The sequence below is a fragment of the Macaca fascicularis genome, chromosome 8 (assembly GCF_037993035.2).
Source record: "Macaca fascicularis isolate 582-1 chromosome 8, T2T-MFA8v1.1".
Lineage (NCBI taxonomy): Eukaryota > Metazoa > Chordata > Mammalia > Primates > Cercopithecidae > Macaca > Macaca fascicularis.
Window position 1 is genome coordinate 104075836 of NC_088382.1, and position 22245 is coordinate 104098080.

A 22245-nucleotide genomic window follows, 5' to 3' on the forward strand; every position below is an offset into this window, starting at 1 on the left:
AAAAACATGGAAATTGCCAAGAAGTCCATCAAAAGATAATAGATAAACAAAGTGTGGTATATGTATATAATGGAATACTGCTCAGCAACAGAAAGCAATGCGCTACAAATAGGAGGATGGATAAACATGAATGAATATTAAAAACACTAAGATAGATGAAAAAAACAGAAACAAAGTATGCATATTGTACGATTCTAATTATATGAAGTTCTAGAATGGGCAAAACTTAATCTATAATTTTTTTAAAATTAGGACAACGGTTGCCTGACGTGCAAGAAGACTGATTAGAAGCAGGCAAGAGAGAACTTTCAGAGGTGATAATGTTCTAAATCTTGACAGAGGTTTGAGCTACACAGTTGTGGATCAAAACTCACCAAATGGTGTATTTTAAATTTGTGCATTTCACTGTATGCAAATCTTACCTAAAAAACACACATGCCCAAATAAATAATGAACTCTAGTAATACTCATGCTGAAGTACTTAAGGGTAAATTATTCTAATTCTACAACTTGTTTTGAAGTCATATTTTTCCTTTAAAAAAAAGAACTGATGGGCCGGGCGCAGTGGCTTAAGCCTGTAATCCCAGCACTTTGGGAGGCCGAGACGGGCGGATCACAAGGTCAGGAGATCGAGACCATCCTGGCTAACATGGTGAAACCCCATCTCTACTAAAAATACAAAAAACTAGCCGGGCGAGGTGGCGGGCGCCTGTAGTCCCAGCTACTCAGGAGGCTGAGGCAGGAGAATGGCGTAAACCCGGGAGGCGGAGCTTGCAGTGAGCTGAGATCCGCCCACTGCACTCCAGCCTGGGCGACAGAGCGAGACTCCGTCTCAAAAAAAAAAAGAAAAAAAAGAACTGATGGATAAATATGTGATGAAGCAAGTATAGCAAAACATTCATTGCAGAATCTATGTGGTAGGTATATGGATACTTATTGTAACTATCTTTTAAATTTTTCTGTATGTCTAAAGGGTTTCTTAATAAAATATTAGGGGAAAAAAAAATTTGTAACAGAGGTGAATTCACACATAAATTTTAAAACAAAAAAGACCTGCTAGCAAAGTGGAATTATAATGATATATCCTTTTAGTTTAAGTTGTCTGGACTGATATGAGCGATATTTTTATTTTTATTTTTATTTACTCATTTATTTTGCTTTCCACTATTACAAAGCAAATGGAAACTAAAAATAAATAATATGTTCAAATTATAACTACTAGCTTTAATCAATATAAAAGATATATAAAAATATATTGAACAATTTCTCAAAATCGTATACAAAGATTTTGCTTGACTGTTAATGTTTAATTAGGTAGCATATTCTAAGAACTTACTCTTGTTTAAGTAGGCAACCATATTTCATCTAATTATTTTTAAGTGTTAACAATCAAATTCACTGTCAAATATGTGATTTTGAGAAGTTGTGGCTCTTAACATTTGAAAAAAAAATGAAATGTGGTATTTAGATATGGTACATTGGCCATCTATTACAACATAATCATCTAAATAATGTATTTCAATTATACCTCATCGAAAAATTTTACCTCTACAGTACCGAATTATTTGTCTTAACGGCACACAAAAAAAGTACACAAATCAGTACAAAGCATTATCTTGTATTTAAAAGAACATGTGTTAACAAAGCATTTAACCATCATTATCTACAGTATATATTAAACACAATTTATTACACTCTAAGTTATTTAAACATGTGTATTTAAAAGTTGACATTACTCTAAAAGAAGGCACATTAAAAAAAAACTCGTATTTTAAACATTTTCACATAAGTAAACATAGAACAGGGTAGAGTGACTCCTTAAAAAAAAAATGAAATAACACCAAGTTGATATCTCATCATACAAAAAAGAAAAATATTTGACTATTTTAAGAAATCTGGTATTCATTGGAAATGAGTTTCATTGACTTTTCTCAGGATGTCATTATAAATCACAGCTAGTTTAGAAAATCATAAGTTGTAACAACATATCCATTTACATTCATATGGATAAGAGAAAGATAGGAAAGTGGCTATCCACTATCTAAATTACTAATGTATTAGATGAAATAATCTATTTACTTAGTATATTTCTCAAATGTAGTATATTTCTACAGAATCAAGTCTACATTTAAAAAACAAAATCACTCTTCTCTATGTTCTCCCAGCATTACATTTTGTAATGAAAACTCATGGCCCCCAAACAATTGTCTATGGTATGCAGGATGTTTGGTGGCTTAAGTGTATAGTCATCCCTCAGTATCCAAGGGGGAATGGTTTCAGGACACCCCCTACCCCATCAAGATCCACAGATACTCAAGTCCCTTATATAAAATGTTTGTATTCACATACAATTTACACACATCCTTCCATATACTTTAAATCATCTCTAGATTACTTACAATGCCTAAAACAAATGTAACTACTATGTAAATAGTTGTTAGGATATAGGACAAGTGAGCCCCAAAACTGGGGCTTAGCCCAACTCCTACCTCAGTTATACTGTATTTTTAAATTTCGTATTACTTTTATTGTTGTATTGTTATTTATTTTTTTGCCTAATATTTTCAATCCACAGTGGTTCAATGTGCAGATGTGAAACCTGCAGATAGGGAGCCAAGTGTATATTCCATTGTACTAGCAAACCTGCCCCTATATATTCTCCTTAATGAAACTTGTCCTCAACAAAAACTGCTAATGTTAGTTGGTAAGCAGTCCCCAAACTCAAAAAACTCTCAATATAAAAAAGAAGAAAAAAAAGGTTTGGTTCCAAATTACCCTAAGATACTCTGTAAGATAATAAACAGCCTCCAAAAAGGATTCTATGGTCAAATAAATAATTTTCTTTATTCAGGAATTCTCATAAACTATACTATGTTAATCATGGTTGTACAAGAGGAGGTAGACAATGAGCAGAATTATATGCATTTAAACTTCTGCAAATTAAAAGCAAGATTGACTTGGAGAAAAACAAGATTGACTTGGAAAAGTTGCTGCAGTAAACTCAGAGTGTGATTCTGGTGTTTAAAAATACCTTAAAATAAGTTTCTTATTGTATACAGCCCCTAAATGCTAATGAATTGTGTCACCTAACACACTAAAGAAAAAGCAATCTTAAACAATGCTGGAGAAAAATACGACTGTAGCAGACTATGTTTATGCTATTTTATGGGCAGCAAAGGAATTTTCAAGGGCTACCTTGTATATACATAATTTTTTCCTTCCACAATTATTTTAGAACCTAACCACCAAAAAAAAATCTTTTTTGAACACAGATCTCTTTTCTAGAAACATCTCACAGAATTAACGTTCCACAGAACACACTTGGGAAAACTCTGATTTGCTGTAAAAGCCAACATTCAAATTGAACATTCATTATCAATTCTTAGTAGCATGCTGAAACTGTAAAGTGAATTACATCTCATATATGCGCTTTCAATAATTTTAAAAAATAAAGCTTACTACTGCCAAGATGTATTTAGTAGAATTATACTGGGAAACATTACCTCAAATTAAGAATTACAGGATTGATTAGACTCAAAGAAAAGTCATAGCACAGATTAAAGAGAAAAGGTAACATTGTCAAAAGGATATAATATATTATATATTCAGGGCATCTTTATAATTAAAAAAGTTAACTCTACCAGCTATAAAACACTCTTTTTAATCCAACCAATGAAATTAAGCAGTCAACATACTAAAATAGTACCTTAAAGAGTTCATTTTTTTCTATTTCTATAGCCATAACTTAAATTTCTGATTTAAGTTCTTCTCAATACAATGCCTGTCCCTAAATGCCACTCCTCCTAAATCACAACTATAATGAAATTACCCCCTTAATTCAAAGCATTCAATGGCTTCCCATTGTACATTAAGTCTGACTCATTAAAAATAGTATTTAGGCTGGGCATGGTGGCTCACGCCTGTAATCCCAGCACTTTGGGAGGCGGGCAGATCACGAGGTCAGGAGATCCAGAACATCCTGGCTGACACAGTGAAACCCTGTCTCTACTAAAAACACAAAAAAATTAGCCAGGCATAGTGGGGCACCTGTAGTCCCAGCTACTTGGGAAGCTGAGGGAGGAGAATCGCTTGAACCTGGGAGACGGAGATTGCAGTGAGCCAAGATCGTGCCACTGCACTCCAACCTAGGCGACAAAGCAAGACTCTATCTCAAAAAAAAAAAAAAAAAAAATTATATTTAATGTAATTCATAATCTGGTACCAACTATCACCCAAATTTATATCCCTCAGTTTACTTTAAACTACTCTTTAACAAAAATTTTGAGACTAGCATGATTTGGGCACCAAGCGAGGTTCCAAAATACTCTGTTTCACTGGTTCTCAAACTTTAGCATGCATCAGAATCTCTAGAGGGTTTATTAAAAGAGATTGCTGACCCCATCCCCAGGGTTTCTAATTCAGTTGAAATTGGATTTACATTTCTAACAAGCTCTCAAGTGATGCTGATGCAGCAGGTCAGGACCCATACTTGGAAAACCATTGCTCTACTCCAAAGGCCACAAACTGGAAGCCCAATGGCTCAATGAGGCCCACTCACATGTTGTCTGTATAATGTTTTAAAAGCATTTTGTGTTATTTGCAAACATTTTTAAATTGGAAAATTCTGCATTAAAAATGCAGATTTCTGGTTTATTCCCGCATGTGAAAATTCTGCTGGAGCTAAACAGCAGCTGCCCTACCTAGTCCAGGGAGATGTCCTTCCTAGTCCAGGATACCACAGCCCAAACTGACTCTCTCTACATTCACTTAAAATTACTGGCTCACCACTGCATTTGTGTTTATACATTCAATCCACTTTTTCCCATCCCTCTTTTTTCCAGCTTCTCACTCTGGCTTCAAACATCCATGGTCCCCTTCACTGCTGAAATTCCACCCACTCCATTCTAAACCTTGGCTTAAAAATCATTTCTCAACAAAGCCCCAGCAAAAATAGAAATTCTTAAGTAACATACATATTAGAGATTTAATATAAATTCAATATGTATGCTTTAAGAATTGAGGTTTTATTTCCACGAATACTAAAATAATACTCATAAAAAACATAAAATTTTAATTTTGTTCATTCTGATTTTTACTGTGAAAGAAATTTTTTCCAGAACAGGACATTTAAAATGAATTAAGAGATGTCTTTAAATCACACAGCCAAAATATATAATAGCTTCAATGGAATACCTTATCTATTTTGCTGGAACAAAAAGAGAGAGAGAATGGGGTAATTTATATAATTATTCTGATTTCACAACCTAACAATCTTTAAAGGCAATTTTATGAAACAAATGCTTCTAATATTTAAATCTAGAGAATATTTTGGTGGATATTTACTTCTATCAAATAGAGGGAGGGAAATTACACAAAGAAAAACTGAGTGCTGGTCTCTGCTCTGCCATAAATAGCTTTGTTACCCTAAGTAAGTCATTGAGTTCTCCCTGGACCTGTTTCATTACCCCTAAACTGCAGAGATGGAAAAAAGTGTTCTCCAAATATCTTCCATCTCTAAAATCCTAGGATTTACTCCTTCAAAAGATAAAAGCATAAAAACCAATGTCATACAGACAAGCTTCTTGGTATTAGGTTAGTATAGCTCCTAAATTAGACTGACTTAAAAATCTCTAATTACCGCTTTCAAAGTTCTAACTAAAAATGTTAAAAAAAAAAAAAAAAAAGACTCAGAACTTTGAAAGAATATGTGTTTGTTTATATATTTGTGTATATATTAGTGATCAGAATAAAACATCTTTTGTAAGGTCAACAATTAAACTTACAGGAAAAAAAAAAGAAGACAATAAAAACTATAACCATGCCAACCAACCAGTAAATTTTAATATCTCAAAAGAAAATAATTAGAAAATTATATCAAAAAAGTTTTTCCATAATAGAGATTAACATTTTTCAAGAACGTGTATTTTGTTTCAGGATATTCCCAAATTAAAGTAATTTGGCCAAAATCAAAATTATCAAATTGCAAGATTGAAAAAAAAACTTAGAGACTGTTATATTCAGGTAGATCATGCCGTAAGCGAATTGCTTTCAGCTTCTCCACTTCAATTTTTGCTCTTAGTAGCTCTTCCTCTAGCTGCTGCCTTCTTTTCAATCCATCCCTCTTCTCCTGAACATACAATCCAAAATTTTTTTGATTTTCTAAAATTATCTGATGCTCCTCTTTCAACATTTGCAGGATCTGAGGATCATACCCTAATAGTGACCTAAAGTGTTCACCACTCTCATGCCGAAAAAAATCATCTCTCCTTGGAATAGAAGATGGAGACGATGTCATTCTCATATCAACAGAGGAAAGTGAAGGCGACAAGGATCTTTCCATAACATGTACTAATTCATGTTCTTCTCTTTGCTCTAAAGTATCACTCTGTTGAGAATTTAAAACCAGTGGAGGAGGTGGTTTAATGTCTTCTTCTTGCTTCACCTCCACTGTAATAGCAACAGGATGGTGATCCAACATTACCTGTAGTGAACTGGTACCAGCCTGTGCCTCCTCATCCAAGTTTGCACTATAGCACACAAAAAAGCATTATAATATGTAAATCAAATGAAAAAAAGAGTATATTTATAGCATAATTTTATATTTAATATACATTAAATTATGAAGCTTTAAAACTATAAAGTTACAAAACAAAAAAAATCTTAACACTTGAAATACATTAAAGTGACTAAGATTGGGATTTCAATAATATATACTTAAAGATCTCCCCCATCCTTAACTTTAAAATTGTACTTTTAAGGGGCAGGAAATTACAAATATTATAGAAGGCCAATGAAGAAAATAACAAAGAAAAGTCAGTTTTAATGTTGTCAAACAGACAACAATCTTTCCCACAACCCTAAGGTTTTCAAATGGTGTAAAGAGCCATTTAATGCATTCTCAGTCTTACTATCCCCATACCTTAGCCCTAGACTTCCTGCTTCTGCTCTCCTGGACTGATCTTAAAACCACCAAGGCCCATAACTTCTAAGAGGACAGTGACAGGCCAACTATGGGAGGTACTATTTCTGCATTTGCCCAAAAAATAAAACATAAAGATTGTATATGGCTTTGGGATATGCTCAACTACTGGAGGTTATCCTTTCTTATTTCAGATGCTTTTATTTGATAGGAAAAACTTCCCTTTTACCTATCCTGAACCGCATGACTCAGTTGCTCTTTAAGTCTTTCAATCACTGGTCAGGTAAAGTTCACAAGAGCAACGGTTTTAATCCACAACTGCATACTCAGTACCTAGTAGGTACTGTATTAGAACCTAGGAGGTGCTCATTATGTGTTGAATGACTGAAAAGAACAAACTAAATGATTTTTTAATGAAACATTTTTAATGGCCTATACAGATATATTAAAGGTTTATTAAATTTACACATAATTTCCACCAACTATGCATTCCTAATGGAGACAACTACAGCTTTAGCATAATTTAAACTTTAATATGACAAGTTATGATACTATTAAGGCAATAAACCTTAAAATTATGTTTTATAAACATAATTTTATGTATAACGTGAAGCTGTGAATTAAGAATATCTGCTCCTTGAGGTTTTTTTTTTTAATTTATGCTTCTGCCTAATTTAAAAATAAAAGTTATAAAGGGAAATTAGATTATTGAACATTAATGGAAATACTTTATTTAATATTATTTAGAGAAGATTTTACATATAAGAAACATAATTAAAGGAATACATTCTACATGGATGATTAAAATGCTGGAACAAGTTCAAGTAGAATGCATAGAAAAAGATTAAAACTACTCATACATTACTTATTAATGGCACTAAATTGCCAGAAATATCAGATATTTATCTAAGAGACAAAATGAAACATATACATAGTATATAATAAAAAAACTATTTGTAGATTATATAAATTCATTTTTGTTCTTGTCTCTGTTTGTGTCATTTTATGATTTCCAAAAACAAAACAATTAATTATAAATCTAATTCAAAGTGCAAGCTCTGCTTCTATTAATAGCTCTGCTAAAACCTGGAATGGGAAAAGGTTAAAATTGCATATGAAAATTAAGTTTTTAAAATCACATAATTACTATTTCAAATTAGTAGGTAAAATAAGAGTATAAACATAGACATTATACTCCCAAGTAAATTAAAAATATGCCTTATATCTGGAACATTCCATTCCATTTTAGCTAAAACATTACAACTAAGGCATAACAATGTAAAAAGGGAGAAAAAAAGCTTTAGAGCAGGTCACAAAAATGACAGAGAAGGACTTGAGAATCAGAACTTTGAAGATCAGTTTACAAAAACACAAAATAAAAACTGATATTAGGAAGAGGTAAAAATAAAGACATAAGTCAATGTGAGTTACTGAAATAAATAGCCTTACAAAACAGGTATATATTTTTAAGTATTTTAAACAACGCAAACACTTGTATTTTCCTTATTAAAAAGGAAGAGTTTGGTAAGATTAACAGGCATATTTATGTAGAAGTATAGTTAAGATTATAGAATAATTATAAACTTCTGAGATTATTAAGATTCAAGGATGATGTCAATCAAATAAATATAAGCACATTAAATATATAGATTAAAGAAATAAGCTAACACAGAGAAAATGTCAATGCAGACACAGTAACACAAGAATTTAAGAGGGATGTTTCTCACATTCTTCCCTTTAAAACCTAACAAATTGATATTATTTAAGTCATAGGTATAGAAACGCACAAATCAACTCATTTTTATCAGAGAAATGTTGATATCCCAAAAGATTTTTTTGTGTGTGAATATTGTAAACATACACACACAAATGGTCAAAATATAACCAGATACTTGTATATTTATATATTGTTTCTCTTCTATACTCACTGTATCTTTAAAATATGCAACTAATTAAAATCACAGTTTCTACATGTAGTTTTCAAATTATAAAAACCTATACCTACTAACCACAGGGTACAGTTTTATACCTGCAATGCAAAAAGCATTTTTCTCCAGGGTTCAAGGGGGACAAAATTCTGCATAAGTAGCATAGTATAAAACAATTTTACTGTGTAGTTTTCTGGATATCCAGCTATTGGGATTTCATCTTTTGTCATCACAGTGAACATTTTAACCAGTGGCCCCAAGAATTAATCCACTGTGCATTCACGTCCTGGATTCCCACTGGTGGTATTTTTTTACTGTGCTATCAAGTAGAAATAAGCAATATCTGGTAAGAAGCTAGGCTCAAAAATACTTTCCTAGTAAATTACCAAAATAACATATGCACTTGGCTACAAAGTGGTTTTTTTCTGTTTCTCTTCTAATTTCAAAGGGATTTCACAGTAATCAATAATTTGCTTATATAATGCCTCTTCCACCAATAGAAAAGCACATTGTGTAAAGCTTTGTGTGAAAGGCTCCTCAAACTAACAAGGAGTTTACAATTTGTTTAAATTAATCTAAATGGTTCAGAATAAGAATGTAGCTGCCATCTTTATATTTTGCCAGAGGTTACAATCTGAATTAGTGGCAAGATAATACTTTTGAAAATTCCAAGGCAAACAGTTACATAGAACACAAGTTTAACCAAAAAATTGCTTCTAACTCTAAAATAACCCAGTTGCTCTTAGGGGTATTTTAAAATTCATAATTTGATATCCTTGCAAAGCAGTAAGAGAAAGTTTACTCTTTCCTATATGATCCAAGATCAAAGTGAAACTAGACCATTAAGGAATAAAAACAAAAAAAAAACTTTTAATTGTATTAAGTAAACTGAATCCCTAATTAGGCATTAACTCCCTTTAGTTGCGTTCATCTTTATTTTAAATGTGTTAGAAAAATAATTTAAACTGTCTTCATATACACAATCATGCCATTAACAAGTTTACTTATTGATTTAAGTTATATTTGTTAGTTAACACATATTCAGTAAGTGTAGACAATGACAATTCATAAAAAACAAAGGTTCCATTTCTCTAGAAACTGCTAACTTTATATAAATTTTATATAAAATTGAAAATTCCAGTGAAATGTAATACTAAAAGAGAAAAAAAGTATCTCTCAGAAGCAAACAAAATAATTTAATTTTAAAGCTTCAAAAGTTTATGAAGTTATGTCACAAATTTCATCCCACTTATTCCTCCCTAACCTTTACTTTTAGAAACTACAGGAGGGAAGGGGGAGGGGAAGACAGTAAAAAGTAGCTTAAATGCAACAGAAAAATTCCTCATAGCCTCACTTTTCTCTTTTTAAAAAATGCAAAACAAAGACACTATTCATTGCTCCCGTTGTGGGGATGCTTACTATGCATATCTCTATCACGACTAAGCCAAAGCCCAATAGATAGGAGGCGCCATAATTTTCCATAACAAAACAAAATAAAGCTTACCTTTGTATGTGGTTCCTGTCTCTTACCAGGCAAAAACTGGAAATCTGGGGAATCATCTCCATAACTTTCTTGGTTGGCTCAGAAATATTGCTTTTAAAATCTGATTGGGTATCTTTTTGCTGCAATAGCTCCTGTTTGGCATATTCTTTGAGCCTTTTGTAAAGGGTGCGTAGGCCCTGTGCTGTTCGAGGAGGGCGGTCTACTCCAATTGCATTATAGTTAACTGCTATGATATCCCAACATCTATTCTTTTCCACTATTACTGAATGTTTATTAGTGTGTTCTTCGAGAATTTTCACATATGGCTTCACAAGCTTTAGCAAATCAAGCTTTTCGGATAAGGTAAAATTGGAAGATCTAGCCTTTCCTACCATTGTTCTTTTCAAATTAAGTAGGCAGTTTCTGAAACCACCATGCAGCCTTCAGCTCTGCTCAGCTCTTTTCACAAACAGAAAAAGATCAGGCTTAACTAGGCTAGCCTCATTTAGGCCCACGCCTACAGGGGAGGGTTTATTAAAATTCCTCCAGCTTAAGCTGACGCAGGTTCAGGAAATCTGCTTAAGCCAAGCCTGACCTACATAAAGCTTCTCACTGAAGAAGACAGGAAGGCACAAGCAAAACACACTTGTGTATAAAAGGAACAGCTCGAGACAGGATTTAATACACAAAGGTCTAGAGATAAGCATGGAACACAGCTAAAAATTAGCTAATTTAGTGAGAATATCAAATTTCACACGTATGCCTAGCTGACAGACTGAACTGCATTGCAGTATCACTTTAATAAAAACAAAAGAGGAACTGTTTTGTGCTATTTGTTTGCAAATCCAGTAGACAGAAAACTAAAAGATATGAGTGGTGAATGCAGTAATTCCTAACAGAGCCTCTCATCACTGTTTCTGAGCTGAGTGTTCTCCCTTACAAAATCTGCATAATGCTGGACCTGCTGTCAATCAGGAATTGCATATCCCCTAGCTAGTTAGGTTACACCCAGACCCAGACTCCACGGTAAAGCTAAGCTTCTCCTTCATTTTACAGTCTACATTAGCCTCTGCATATTTTTTTCAGTTAAGAAAAAATTTTTATAGAACACTCAATCTAAAAATCATGTTTTTAGAGCAATGGATTATTCTAGCCGTAATGTATGTGAATATGCTAGCCTGCCTTATCATGTGTAAAAAATCACTATTCATGGTGAGAAACAGTATAATCACGCCTTAAGACTCCACACACGAAATCGCATTTGCTATTATAATACAGCCAGATTTTTTATTTAGCTATATTCACACAGTTTGGACTATGAAAGGAAACAGCTAGTATAGCCATTTTCAAGGCCACCAGTTTCAGTACTTAGAATATATTTGTTAACCCCAGTATGAAAATATATGATACATAATAATGTAAGCAAGACAAACCTATTTTCTCACAATATACATGTTTTTCCAGGTAGGGGAATAAATCAGAACATACTTGAACATAGTTCTATCCAATCAAACTATTACTGAACAACTGCAAAGTATTAAGAGGTGGGAAAAATAATTTTTTTTTAATTACTGACCACATATATAAATGCTCCCAGGCACTGTGCAAGACCCAATGAAATCAAAAGTGAATCTAAATATAGCACCTACCCAGGGAACTGTATTTCCACAGAAATGCTATAAATTCTCAATTATCTTGTTTTTCATTCTTTTAACAACGGAGAAGCAAATTAAATTTCCTGAGCTCTCGTTGCGAGCCAATGTGTTAAAAGCTTTAAATGTATTATCTTTCAGAAAACAGTGAAAGATTGCTGGATGTTCTATGGAATGCTAGGTGTTGTCTGGTATACCCTACTGAGTAATTTGATTCCATAATAGTTCTACCCTTTCACTGTCTTTGAGCAGTTTTACAGCTCTGTAAATTGTAGAAATCAGTAATGCAAATGATTCTTGTCCATAGAGATGCAAAAAGAAAATCGACCTGCCCCAACAACGACTGGACCACAGGTACTCAAAATCATTCTAGCCTTTTCTGAGCTTTTAGAATATTAAAAGAGAACCAAAGAAAGAACACAGGGTATATACTTTATTTAGATAATTATTTTGTTATTTTCAGAAGAAATACAGGTATTACAGAACACAGGGTATATACTTCAGATAATTATTTTTGTTATTTTCAGAAGAAATACAGGTATTATGTTAAGAATAAAATACTACTAAAATATGAGAAAATGTTCAATCTCACTAGTTATCAGGGAAATATATACTAAAAATGATTTTCATTCATAGATTGGCAACATTTTTTAAGACTTAAAATGCCAAGAGTGAGGCCGGGCTCAGTGGCACATGGGTAATCCCACAGTTTTGAGAGGCCAAGGATCGCTTGAGCACAGGAGTTCAAGACCAGACTGGGCAACATGGAGAAACCCTGTGACTACAAAAAATACAAAAATCATCCAGGTGTGGTGGCATGTGCCTGTAGTTCCAGCTATTTGGGAACCTGAGGCGGAAGGATCACTTGAGCCCAAGAGGTTAAGGCTGCAGTAAGCCATGATCATGCCACTGCACTCTAGCCTGGGTGACAGAGCGAGACCCTGCCTCAAAAAAATAAAAAAAGGAAACTCCAGGAGTGGATAAGGATAGAAGGGAAAGAGTACTCTTCTGTACCGCTGAAGGGAGTGTAAAATGACATTTTGGATAGTGATCTGGGAGTATCTACTAATATTTTACATGAGTAGGAAATCTTCTAAAATTGTGGTAATTTTATGTCTCAGAATCTACCTTAGAAAAATACTCAAAATGCACACGAGAGCAATGAAGCATTCTATGTAGTTACATAGAGTGGAAGCAATCTAAAAGCACATCAGTTGGAGTTAAAAGCATACAATACATCCATATCATGGTCTACTCCAGGCAGCATTAAAATGAAAGAAGCAGATCATAGTGTATTTGAATATATCATGCTATTAACGAAAAGAGTCAAACTCTGTATAAAATATGTTTAGAGATTTATTCTGAGCCAAATATGAGTGACCATGGCCCAAGATACAGCCCTCAGGTGGCCCTGAGAACATGTGCCAAGGTGGTCGGGATACAGCTTAGTTTTACATATTTTAGGGAGGCATGAGACATCAACCAAATACATTTAAGAAATACATTGGTTTGGTTCAGAAAAGCGGGACAACTCAAGGCGGGGTGGGGGTGGGGTAGGGTTCCAGGCTACAAACGTTTTCTGGTTTATCTGAAGACCTGGGATCAATAGAAAGGAAATGTATGTTCAGGTTAAGATAAAGGATTGTAGGCACCAAGTTTTATTGTGCAGAGGACGCTCTCAGATAGCAGACTTCAGAGAGAGCAGGTTTTATACTGTTTATTATCAGACCTAAAAGGGTGCCTGGCTCTTAGCTGATTATCTCCTGGATCTAGAAAGGAAGGAAGGAAAACAAGGGGAAAGTAGATTATCTATAGAATGTGGATTTTTCCCACAAAGTATGGCTTTGCAGGACCATTTCAAGATACGGCAGAGAAACATGTTTTGGGGTAAAATATTTTTATTTTCTTCCATGTTACGCCAGAGTCAGACTGGAAAGTAAGTCATGATATACAGGGTTAAATAAAACCCATCTGATGAGAATGTATGGTTTATAGAGCATGATTCCTCAGACCCCTTAGATAGGAATTTGGGCAAGATTTAAAAAAAAAAAAAATCAGAGCTTAGTCCTCAATGCAGACAGCACAAATTAGTGATAACCTATGTAAACTGTAATTGATGATTAATCTGAAATATTTATTACTGTTTTGATCATATTACAATAAAATTATCTTCCAGTTTGAAAATAGAATGGACAAGTTTTTAATTTAAAAAGAAGCTATACTACTGATGCAGAATTGAGTGGAAAATACTGTGCAGGACTTTCTAAAGCAGACTATGAAAAGGTGACATGGATATAGTTGTTAAAAACATTACGAATATGTGTGTAAATGCTATGAATCACTGCCAGTTTATGGAACTGGTGAAAGAAACTGAATAATTTCTTTGTTCTTTGCCAATGCTCATTGGTGTAGTCATAGAGTTTTATAAAGAATCATTGTGCTAAGAGTAAAAAACTCAAGCTGTTTATCCTCTGCTCTTACACCACAACAATCAACATGGAAGACTTGTGTGACCAAATGTATGGGAGTTTCTCCCCACATACCAAGCAAGAAATAAGTTCTGCAGTGGAGAGTAGCCAGGTGTCCTCTAATTCAACTCCAACACTATCTACCAGGAGATAGTGTTAAATCTCAAAGATTAAGAGCTCAGTACCACAAACCCCACGGCCCCACCAGTCACAAGTCTGGGCCTCCAGAACATCTCACCGAAAAGCTTCAAGTTGGGGTTCCCACAATCCCCTCTGGGTTCTATTAGTTTGCTAGAGTGGTCACAGAACTCCAGAAACATGCTTACCAGTTTATATAAAGGATATTACAAAGGATACAAATGAACAGCCAGATATAAGAGATGCACAGGGCGAGTTATGGTGGAAGGGACACAAAGTTTCCATGCCCACCCCAGGCACAACCCCCAGAAACCTCCGCTTGTTCAGCTATCTCGAAGCTCTACAAACACAGGGCTTTTGGGCTTTTTATGAAAGCTTCATTACATAGGCATGAGTGGTTAAATCATTGGCCACTGGTGATCAATTTAACGCTCAGTATCTCTCCTCTCCCCAGAGATAGGGATGAGGCTGAACATTCCACCTCTCTAATGGTGCCTTGGTCTTTCAGGTAACCAACTCACATCCTGAAACTACCTAGGGGCTGTCAGCCATCAATCAATCACTAGCACACAAACAGACATTACTTTGGCGGTCCTAAGGATTTTAGGAGTTGTATACCAGGGAAATGGAGTCAAAGGCCAAATATATATTCCACAATATCACATATTATTAACTTCAGTTGGTGATTTTTGTGAAACAAAATGCTTACAAAACAGTCAATAAACAAAGGCAAAAAAAAATCAGCCTAAGTGTCCATCAACGCATATACACAATGGAATATTATTTAGTTATAAAAAATGAAATCCTGTCATTTACAGCAACATGGATGGAACTGGAGGACATTATGTTAAGTGAAATAAGCCAAGCACAGAAAGACAAATACCGTATGTTCTCTTTCACATGTGGGAGCTAAAAGGGTGAATCTCATGAAGTAGAGACTTGATTAGTGGTGGCCAGAGGCTGAGAAGGAGAGGTGGGGATTAAGAGAGGTTGGTTAATGGGTACAAGAGTACAGTTAAGCCAGGCGCAGTGGCTCACGCCTGTAATCCCAGCACTTTGGGAGGCCAAGGTGGGCAGATCACGAGGTCAGGAGATCAAGACTATCCTGGCTAACATGGTGAAACCCCGTCTCTACTACTAAAAATACAAAAAATTAGCCAGGCGTGGTGGCAGGCGCCTGTAGTCCCAACTACTCAGGAGGCTGAGGCAGGAGAATGGTGTGAACCAGGGAGGCAGAGCTTGCAGTGAGCCGAGATCGCACCACCACACTCCAGCCTGGGCAACAGAGCAAGACTCTGTATCAAAAAAAAAAAAGTACAGTTAAATAGAAAGAATAAGATCTAGTGTTCAATAATATAATACGGTGACTACAGTTAACAACAATTTACTGTATAGTTCAAAATAGAAGAATTGGGATGTTCCTAACATAAAAAATGTTTGAGGTGATGGCTGTCCTAACTACTTTTGTAAAAGAAAATCAAAATCTTAAGACCCTAAACTCATTATACTAAAGAGAAAGTTAAACCTAGAAAATTAGTCATGCAATGCGTTTCCTTCCTCCTCTTCCCCCCAGAGCTATAATTTCACAACCCTGTGTCACAGCATTACATGTTAAGTCAGGGTCCCACAACGGGAAAAGGACATATACCTCCCTCACAAATTTCTCACAAGAAAATCCCTTCCTAGTCACTAAACCTTTCAGGGTACATATCCACCTATAAAACCAGCACATGCCAATTGTAACCTTGGGTGTGCAACCTAAGTTTAACTCGTAAAACTGAGTTCTGTTAAATCTCACACTGACAATGTCAATTAAAAGCTTACCTTCTTAGGTACAGAACAGAGACAAGACAAAAAATCACTCCTTCGATCATGTCTTTTGCAGGGACAAGGATGGAGTTGGAAGCCATTATCCTCAGCAAACTAATTCAGGAACAGAAGACCAAATATCGCATGTTCTCACTAATAAGTGGGAGCTGAATGATGAGAATGCATGGACACGTTGTGGGGAACAACACACACTGGGGCCTATAGGGATGGTCGGGAGAGCATCAGGAAGAATAACTAATGGATGTTGGCTTAATACCTAGGTGATGGGATGATCTCTGCAGCAAACCACCAGAGCACACGTTTACCTATGTTAACAAACCTGCATATCCCGCACGTGTACCCCTGAACTTGAAATAAAAGTTTAAGAAAAATAATAATAGTAATAACCCAAGGGAATAAAATGAAATTATTTAAAAAAAAAAAATTCACTCCTTTGGCTCCCCCGAGATGGATGCATAACTGACTCTTTACTCCATCTTTTCAAATGTTTACCTTACCTTGTGTAAAACACAGATTTACTGAGCACTAATGAGAGCCTCACAAAAATGTAACCATTTGTCTCACTGCCTCTCTTACCTTCCTTTGTCCCTTCTGCTTGCTCTTTATTCTTCAATACTGAGTTCCAGAAACCCTCTTTTGGAAAGCACAGGTTAACAGACGCTCCTGTGACTTGTGTTTTTCCCAGGTGCATCCTTAAACTTTGGCTTAATAAACCTCTACTGATTGAGTCACATTTTTGGTTAATACACACTGATTTGATCATTACACATTGTATGCATATATCAAAATATCACATGCACCCCCAAAATATGTACAACTATTATGCATTAATAAATAATAAAAATAAACTATAAAAATAAAAAAAAAGTTTACCCATTTTTTGGGTCTTCATTTACTTATGAAGGCTCCTGTATCATATAAAATGTATATTAAATAAATTTTATGCTTATGAAATACCATAGAAAAATGGATGTAGAATACTTAATGAATAAAACATAAATGTCCAACATACAAAGAACTCAACTTCACAAGTAAACAGGGAAACACAAATTAAAAGATAACAGTAGGTTTTCCTCACTCAATTGGCAAAAGTTAAAAAAGTTTAGTAACATGGGTTGAAGAAGTTGGGAAAATAAATTCTCTCATACACTAATGATGGCAATCATTTTGGAAGGCAACTTGGCAGACCATATTAAAGTGTAATGCAAACACATTATGATCTGACAACTCCTGAGAAATACATGCATATGTTCACAAGACCACATGCACAAGGACGTTCACTGCAGAGGTTTTAATAGTCAAAAGAACACTAAAAACAACCTAAATTAACTATGATGTATTCATACCATTGTATACTTTGCAGCAATTAAAAAGAATAAGGTTCTAAAATGAAAACAAAAAACATCCAAGGCAAACTAATGAGAACTGTAAATAATTCTTGGCAAACAACAACTCCATCCAAATTCTTGCTCTAAGAGCCTTGACCAACTCTAGCATGGCTTCTAGTAGCCTAGCCCACCTCCACTCAGCCCTGGAATACCCAGCCTTCTTTTGAGCTCCAGTCTTCTTTTGAGCTGGAGAAGTTCAGGGCTATCAAAAGAAGTTTACTGTTTATTCTAGCCAACACCTGACTATAGGCCCCTGACTTTCCTTTCTTAGAGCACTAACTAAGAAGAGTTTATAATTGGGAATTCTTCCTCTGTCCCTTTGAGATGTGTATGAATCTCCTACAACTCAGCAGTGTCTTTCTCAAGAACCAGAAAGCCACTCCTTTGAAATGTAATCATCAGGAAGGTTTGGATCTCTGTGTCTCATTCTCTGTGGGAGGACAGAATCCTAATTTTAATAACTGTCAGGTAGCAGGCACACCTGACCCACTCACATTTACAGTGACCAATATCTTAGCCTGGAGCTGCTATAACAAAGTATCATAAACTGAGTGGCTTATAAACAACACAAGTTTATTTCTCATGGTTCTGGAAGCTAGGAAGCCCAAGATAAAAACACCAGCAGATTTGGTGTCTGGTAAGGGCCCATTTCCTGGTTCTCAGATGGTGCCATCTCAGTATGTCATCACAAGGTAAAAGAAGCAAATGAGATCTCTTGGGCCTATTTTAAAGGGTACTAATCGCATTCATCAGGGCTCCACTCTCATGACCTAATTACCTCCCAAAAGGCCCTACCTCCTAATATCACCACCTTTGGGGTTAGGATTTCAACATATAAATGTGGGGGAAACACAAACATTCAAACCACAGCACCAACCCTTTGTAATTTTCACTTTCCTGACTCTACTTGAGCCCTCAGTTGCTCCACTTTCCATACTCGCTCATTCTCCCTTTAAAAGGCCCAGTCACGACTGCACAAATCATGGAGCTCAGCTCTTTCCCCTATTGCCAGTAGTTACTGAATAAATTTTGTTTTTACCACTTTAATGTGTCTTGATTTTTTTATTCACGAGTGTCAAAGATAAAGCTGTAGGTATATACTGAATAACACCATTTATTTGAAGCATTGCACCCACAATAACAGCTGAGTTGTATGTGCAGTATTTTAGATATTTTTCTGAAGAGAATGTATTTAGGTACATTAATTTTTTTTTTTTAAGAGATAGGGCCTCATTATGTTGCCCAGGCTGGTCTTGAACTCCTGGCCTCAAGCGATCCTCCCACCTCAGCCTCCCAAAGCTCTGGGATCACAGGCATGAGCCACCACACATAGGCATTAATCTTAATGTACACACAGTACATTAATCTTAATGAACTGCATGAATTATTTTGAGGAAAACGTACTGATATCTGAAACTTGAGAATCCTTTTTTAAAATTAATATAGACTGATGGATAAATATATAATAAAGCACATATAGTAAAATTTTAATTGTAGACTTGAGATGGTAGGTTTATGGGTGTTCAATAAAAAATTCTTTCAACTTCTATATAAGATTTTTTAAAGTATCATAATAAAATGTTCAAAAATTATCATTAAAAACACAGCAAGTAGTATATTTTAAACTCTAGCCATCAAAAATGTGCAAAGTTTGAACAAAGTTAAATTTATAAAATAAAACTTAGATAATTAGATGTAATAGTAAAGAATAATTGTGGGGTAGTTTTTCCACAAACTTTTTTCAAGGCACAAAAAGTACAGTGATTACAGAAAATTTTTTCTATATTTTGGGAGGTGGTCCAAAAAAGTCCAGATAAGAATTAGATGCCTTATTAATCTTTGTCTTCGTCCAGTTCTCTGGCAAACAGAGCCTGATTAAAATGCTGATGTTTCACTTGAGACGTGCATACACAGGGCATCAAGGGTGAAGAGAAGGTAAACTAAGGCAAGAAAATATATAAAGCAAGGGAAAGTGCTGGCTACCATTTTACAACAAGCTATAAAAATATATAGTAGGTCACTTAACAAATGCATCCACTTGGAGTACTCTTTGTGGAATGTCTGCTGACAGACTACAAAAAGAAACCATACCTCAGAGTAGTCCATGTGGAAAAAGAAATTTGTCTGGCAGGTTCCCTCCTGTCTCCTATTTCCCACTGGTCAAAGTCCACCCTGAAGTACACTGCACTTCCATTTTGTGTCATCTGGCCTTCACAGATGCTTAGGGTGCTACCTACAAGGATGTGGTGTGGTGTTATACCCAAGATTGGAAGTGGCAGGAGCCAGACCCTCCCAGCGTATGGTTCATAAACTTAGCTAGATGGTGGCCCCCAAGGCATAGGGCCCTCATTCCTCAGATGAAGCAACTGGCTAGCCTCCAGTGGCAGCAGAAAATTCTATGAGGCAGATGGTGCCAAGGGACTCTGAAGAGGCATATAAGATTATGTTTGATATAATCACAATGCAACGTGAGAGGAAGATAAGACAAAAAAAAAAAAATCTGCCACATAAAAATAGGGCAAAAACTAGGGTAAATCCAACCCCTAAGAGTTATTCTCAGTTACAGCATTTAAATATCTCACACTTCATCACTGTGCTTTGGTGGTGATATTCTGTGATGTTAAGCAGTCAAGACAATCAAAACCTGGGATTTAAGAACCTTGAAAACCCTCACAAAACCAAAGGAGTCAAATTATAAAATTTACTCCACCCATGCTATATGAATCACAGAACTACTCTATATAATCTAAATTTACATATATCTTCACAAAATAGCTCCCAGCTGTCTATTAAGGATCTCTGTTTGGCCAAGTCTTGTCCTTGGTGTAAAAATATGTTGAGCTAAAGGAGCCTCCCTGTCTCAGAAGCTGGCCTGCCCTTTAGATGAATTTTGTATACTGAAAACATTGCTAAGCTACTCTTATTTATTTTAGCCATTCTTTCACTTAATCATTTTATCAGTATAGTTAACATTATGTTTGCTGGTGGCATCTCACAATATTCACTACACTGCTCACTCATTGTGTAGCAGCCAGAAAATTTGGGTGAAACAACTCTCACTTCTAGGGAAGGACATGAAAAGTATGTGACTGTTTGGTACACTGAGGATTCTCAGAAACTAGTAAGGATTCCTCTTCAAGATGGCAAACCAAGACTGGGATTAGAAAAAAACCCTGGTCACAGGAAAGTGGTCAGTAACAGCACAAAGTTAGGAAATCTTATGTAGTGATTCTGAGTAGGAACCATCTGCCTGTCATCAGATGGATGAGAAAGAAAATGTGTGTGGCCACAGTAGTTGCTGGGATCCATCATTTAACATGAGTGGAGCCAGTCTAAGAATGCAACCAGTCCTACAGATGACAGATGGAATAAATGGAAAGAAATTGGGTTCATGATGATATCCTTTAAACTGCTAGACCAGTCAGCCCTGAAGCCTGGAATTTCCAGTTATACATGCCAATAAAAACCTTCAATTATATAAGCTAGTATTTTTATTGATACTTGAACCAAAAGCATATTAGCTGATATAAAAAAATATATTCTTTTTGGTTATTTTTTCTTTCTTTCCCTTGTGTTTTCTTCTTTGCCTATGTTACCTTGCTCAAATTACCACTTCTCTGACATTTTGTTTTTAAATGAGGATTCAAATGAAAGACAAGATAGGAAGACAGTTTATTCTCCAAAAAGTAGAGGCTGAATGTCATTATTATTTCAACTATTCTACAGTTTTGGTTATTTTTTTTGTCTTTCCATTGAGCTATGATTGTACCACTGCACTCCAGCCTGGGTAACAGAGCAAGATCCTGTCTCCTCCGCCCCACTCGCCCACCAAAAGAAACAGGAGATAACAAATGTTGGCAAGGGTGTGGAGAACAGGGAACCCTGTACACTGTTAGTGGGAATGAAGATTGGTGCAGTCATTATGGAGGTTCTTAAAGAAATTAAAAATAGAACTACCATATGACCCAGCAATCCTTCTTCTGGGCACACACCCAAAGGAGATGAAATCACCATCTCAAAAATCTGCACTCCTGTGTTCACTGCATCATGGGAGTGTCCACTCCAGATAAATGCATCCATTGGCAGATAAATGGAATAAAAAATGTGAGATGGTGTGTGTGTGTATATATATACACACACGTACACATACACAAAATAGAATATCATTCAGCCTTAAAAAAGGAGACCCTGTCATTTGCCACAACATGGAAGGATGTGGATGACATTATGCTAAATGAATTAAGCCAGACACAGAAAGAAAAATACTGCATCTCACCTTATATGTGGAATGTTATTTAAAAAAAAAAAAAAAAAAAAGGCCAAACATATAGAGATAAAAAATAAAACAGTGGTTACCAGAACAGAGAGGTGGGGTGGTGGGGGAAGAGGGAGAGGAAATTGGGAGATATGCATCAGAGGATACAAAGTAGTGGATATGT

The 22245-nt window shown here is 35.3% G+C and overlaps 2 protein-coding genes across 11 annotated transcripts in view; both read right to left on the reverse strand.

Annotated features, from left to right (window-relative positions):
* The window catches only part of RAD54B (RAD54 homolog B), a 107591-nt gene that overhangs the window by 59868 nt on the left and 25478 nt on the right, over positions 1-22245 (reverse strand). Inside the window, exons 1-2 of one of the 10 annotated variants that reach the window (XM_073999090.1) lie at positions 10352-10538; positions 6482-6527 (exon numbers count right to left, since the gene is read on the reverse strand). The exons of 7 other annotated variants lie outside the window; for them this stretch is intronic. Coding sequence is in view for 1 of the 3 variants with exons in the window: in XM_005563714.5 (XP_005563771.1) it covers positions 6478-6527 (50 nt within the window). In the remaining 2 variants the exon portion in view is untranslated. Of the gene's footprint in view, positions 1-1602; positions 6528-10351; positions 10802-22245 lie in introns of those variants that run through there. 2 more of the 10 variants (XM_065519450.1, XM_005563714.5) reach the window with 2 other exon arrangements.
* On the reverse strand, positions 1603-10801 carry FSBP (fibrinogen silencer binding protein). Its single transcript, XM_005563713.4, has 2 exons — positions 10352-10801; positions 1603-6527 (listed from the first exon to the last, which is right to left on the reverse strand). Exons 1-2 carry the CDS (start codon positions 10723-10725, stop codon positions 6002-6004), a joined length of 900 nt encoding a protein of 299 aa, XP_005563770.1. The 5' UTR covers positions 10726-10801; the 3' UTR covers positions 1603-6001.

Bases quoted from the DNA above. Each gene is read 5' to 3' on its own strand.
- FSBP (XM_005563713.4), bottom strand. From the start codon at position 10,725: ATGGTAGGAAAGGCTAGATCTTCCAATTTTACCTTATCCGAAAAGCTT. The intron at 6,528-10,351 runs GTAAGCTTTATT...TGTGTGCTATAG, and splicing joins GACAGGAACCACATACAAAG to TGCAAACTTGGATGAGGAGG.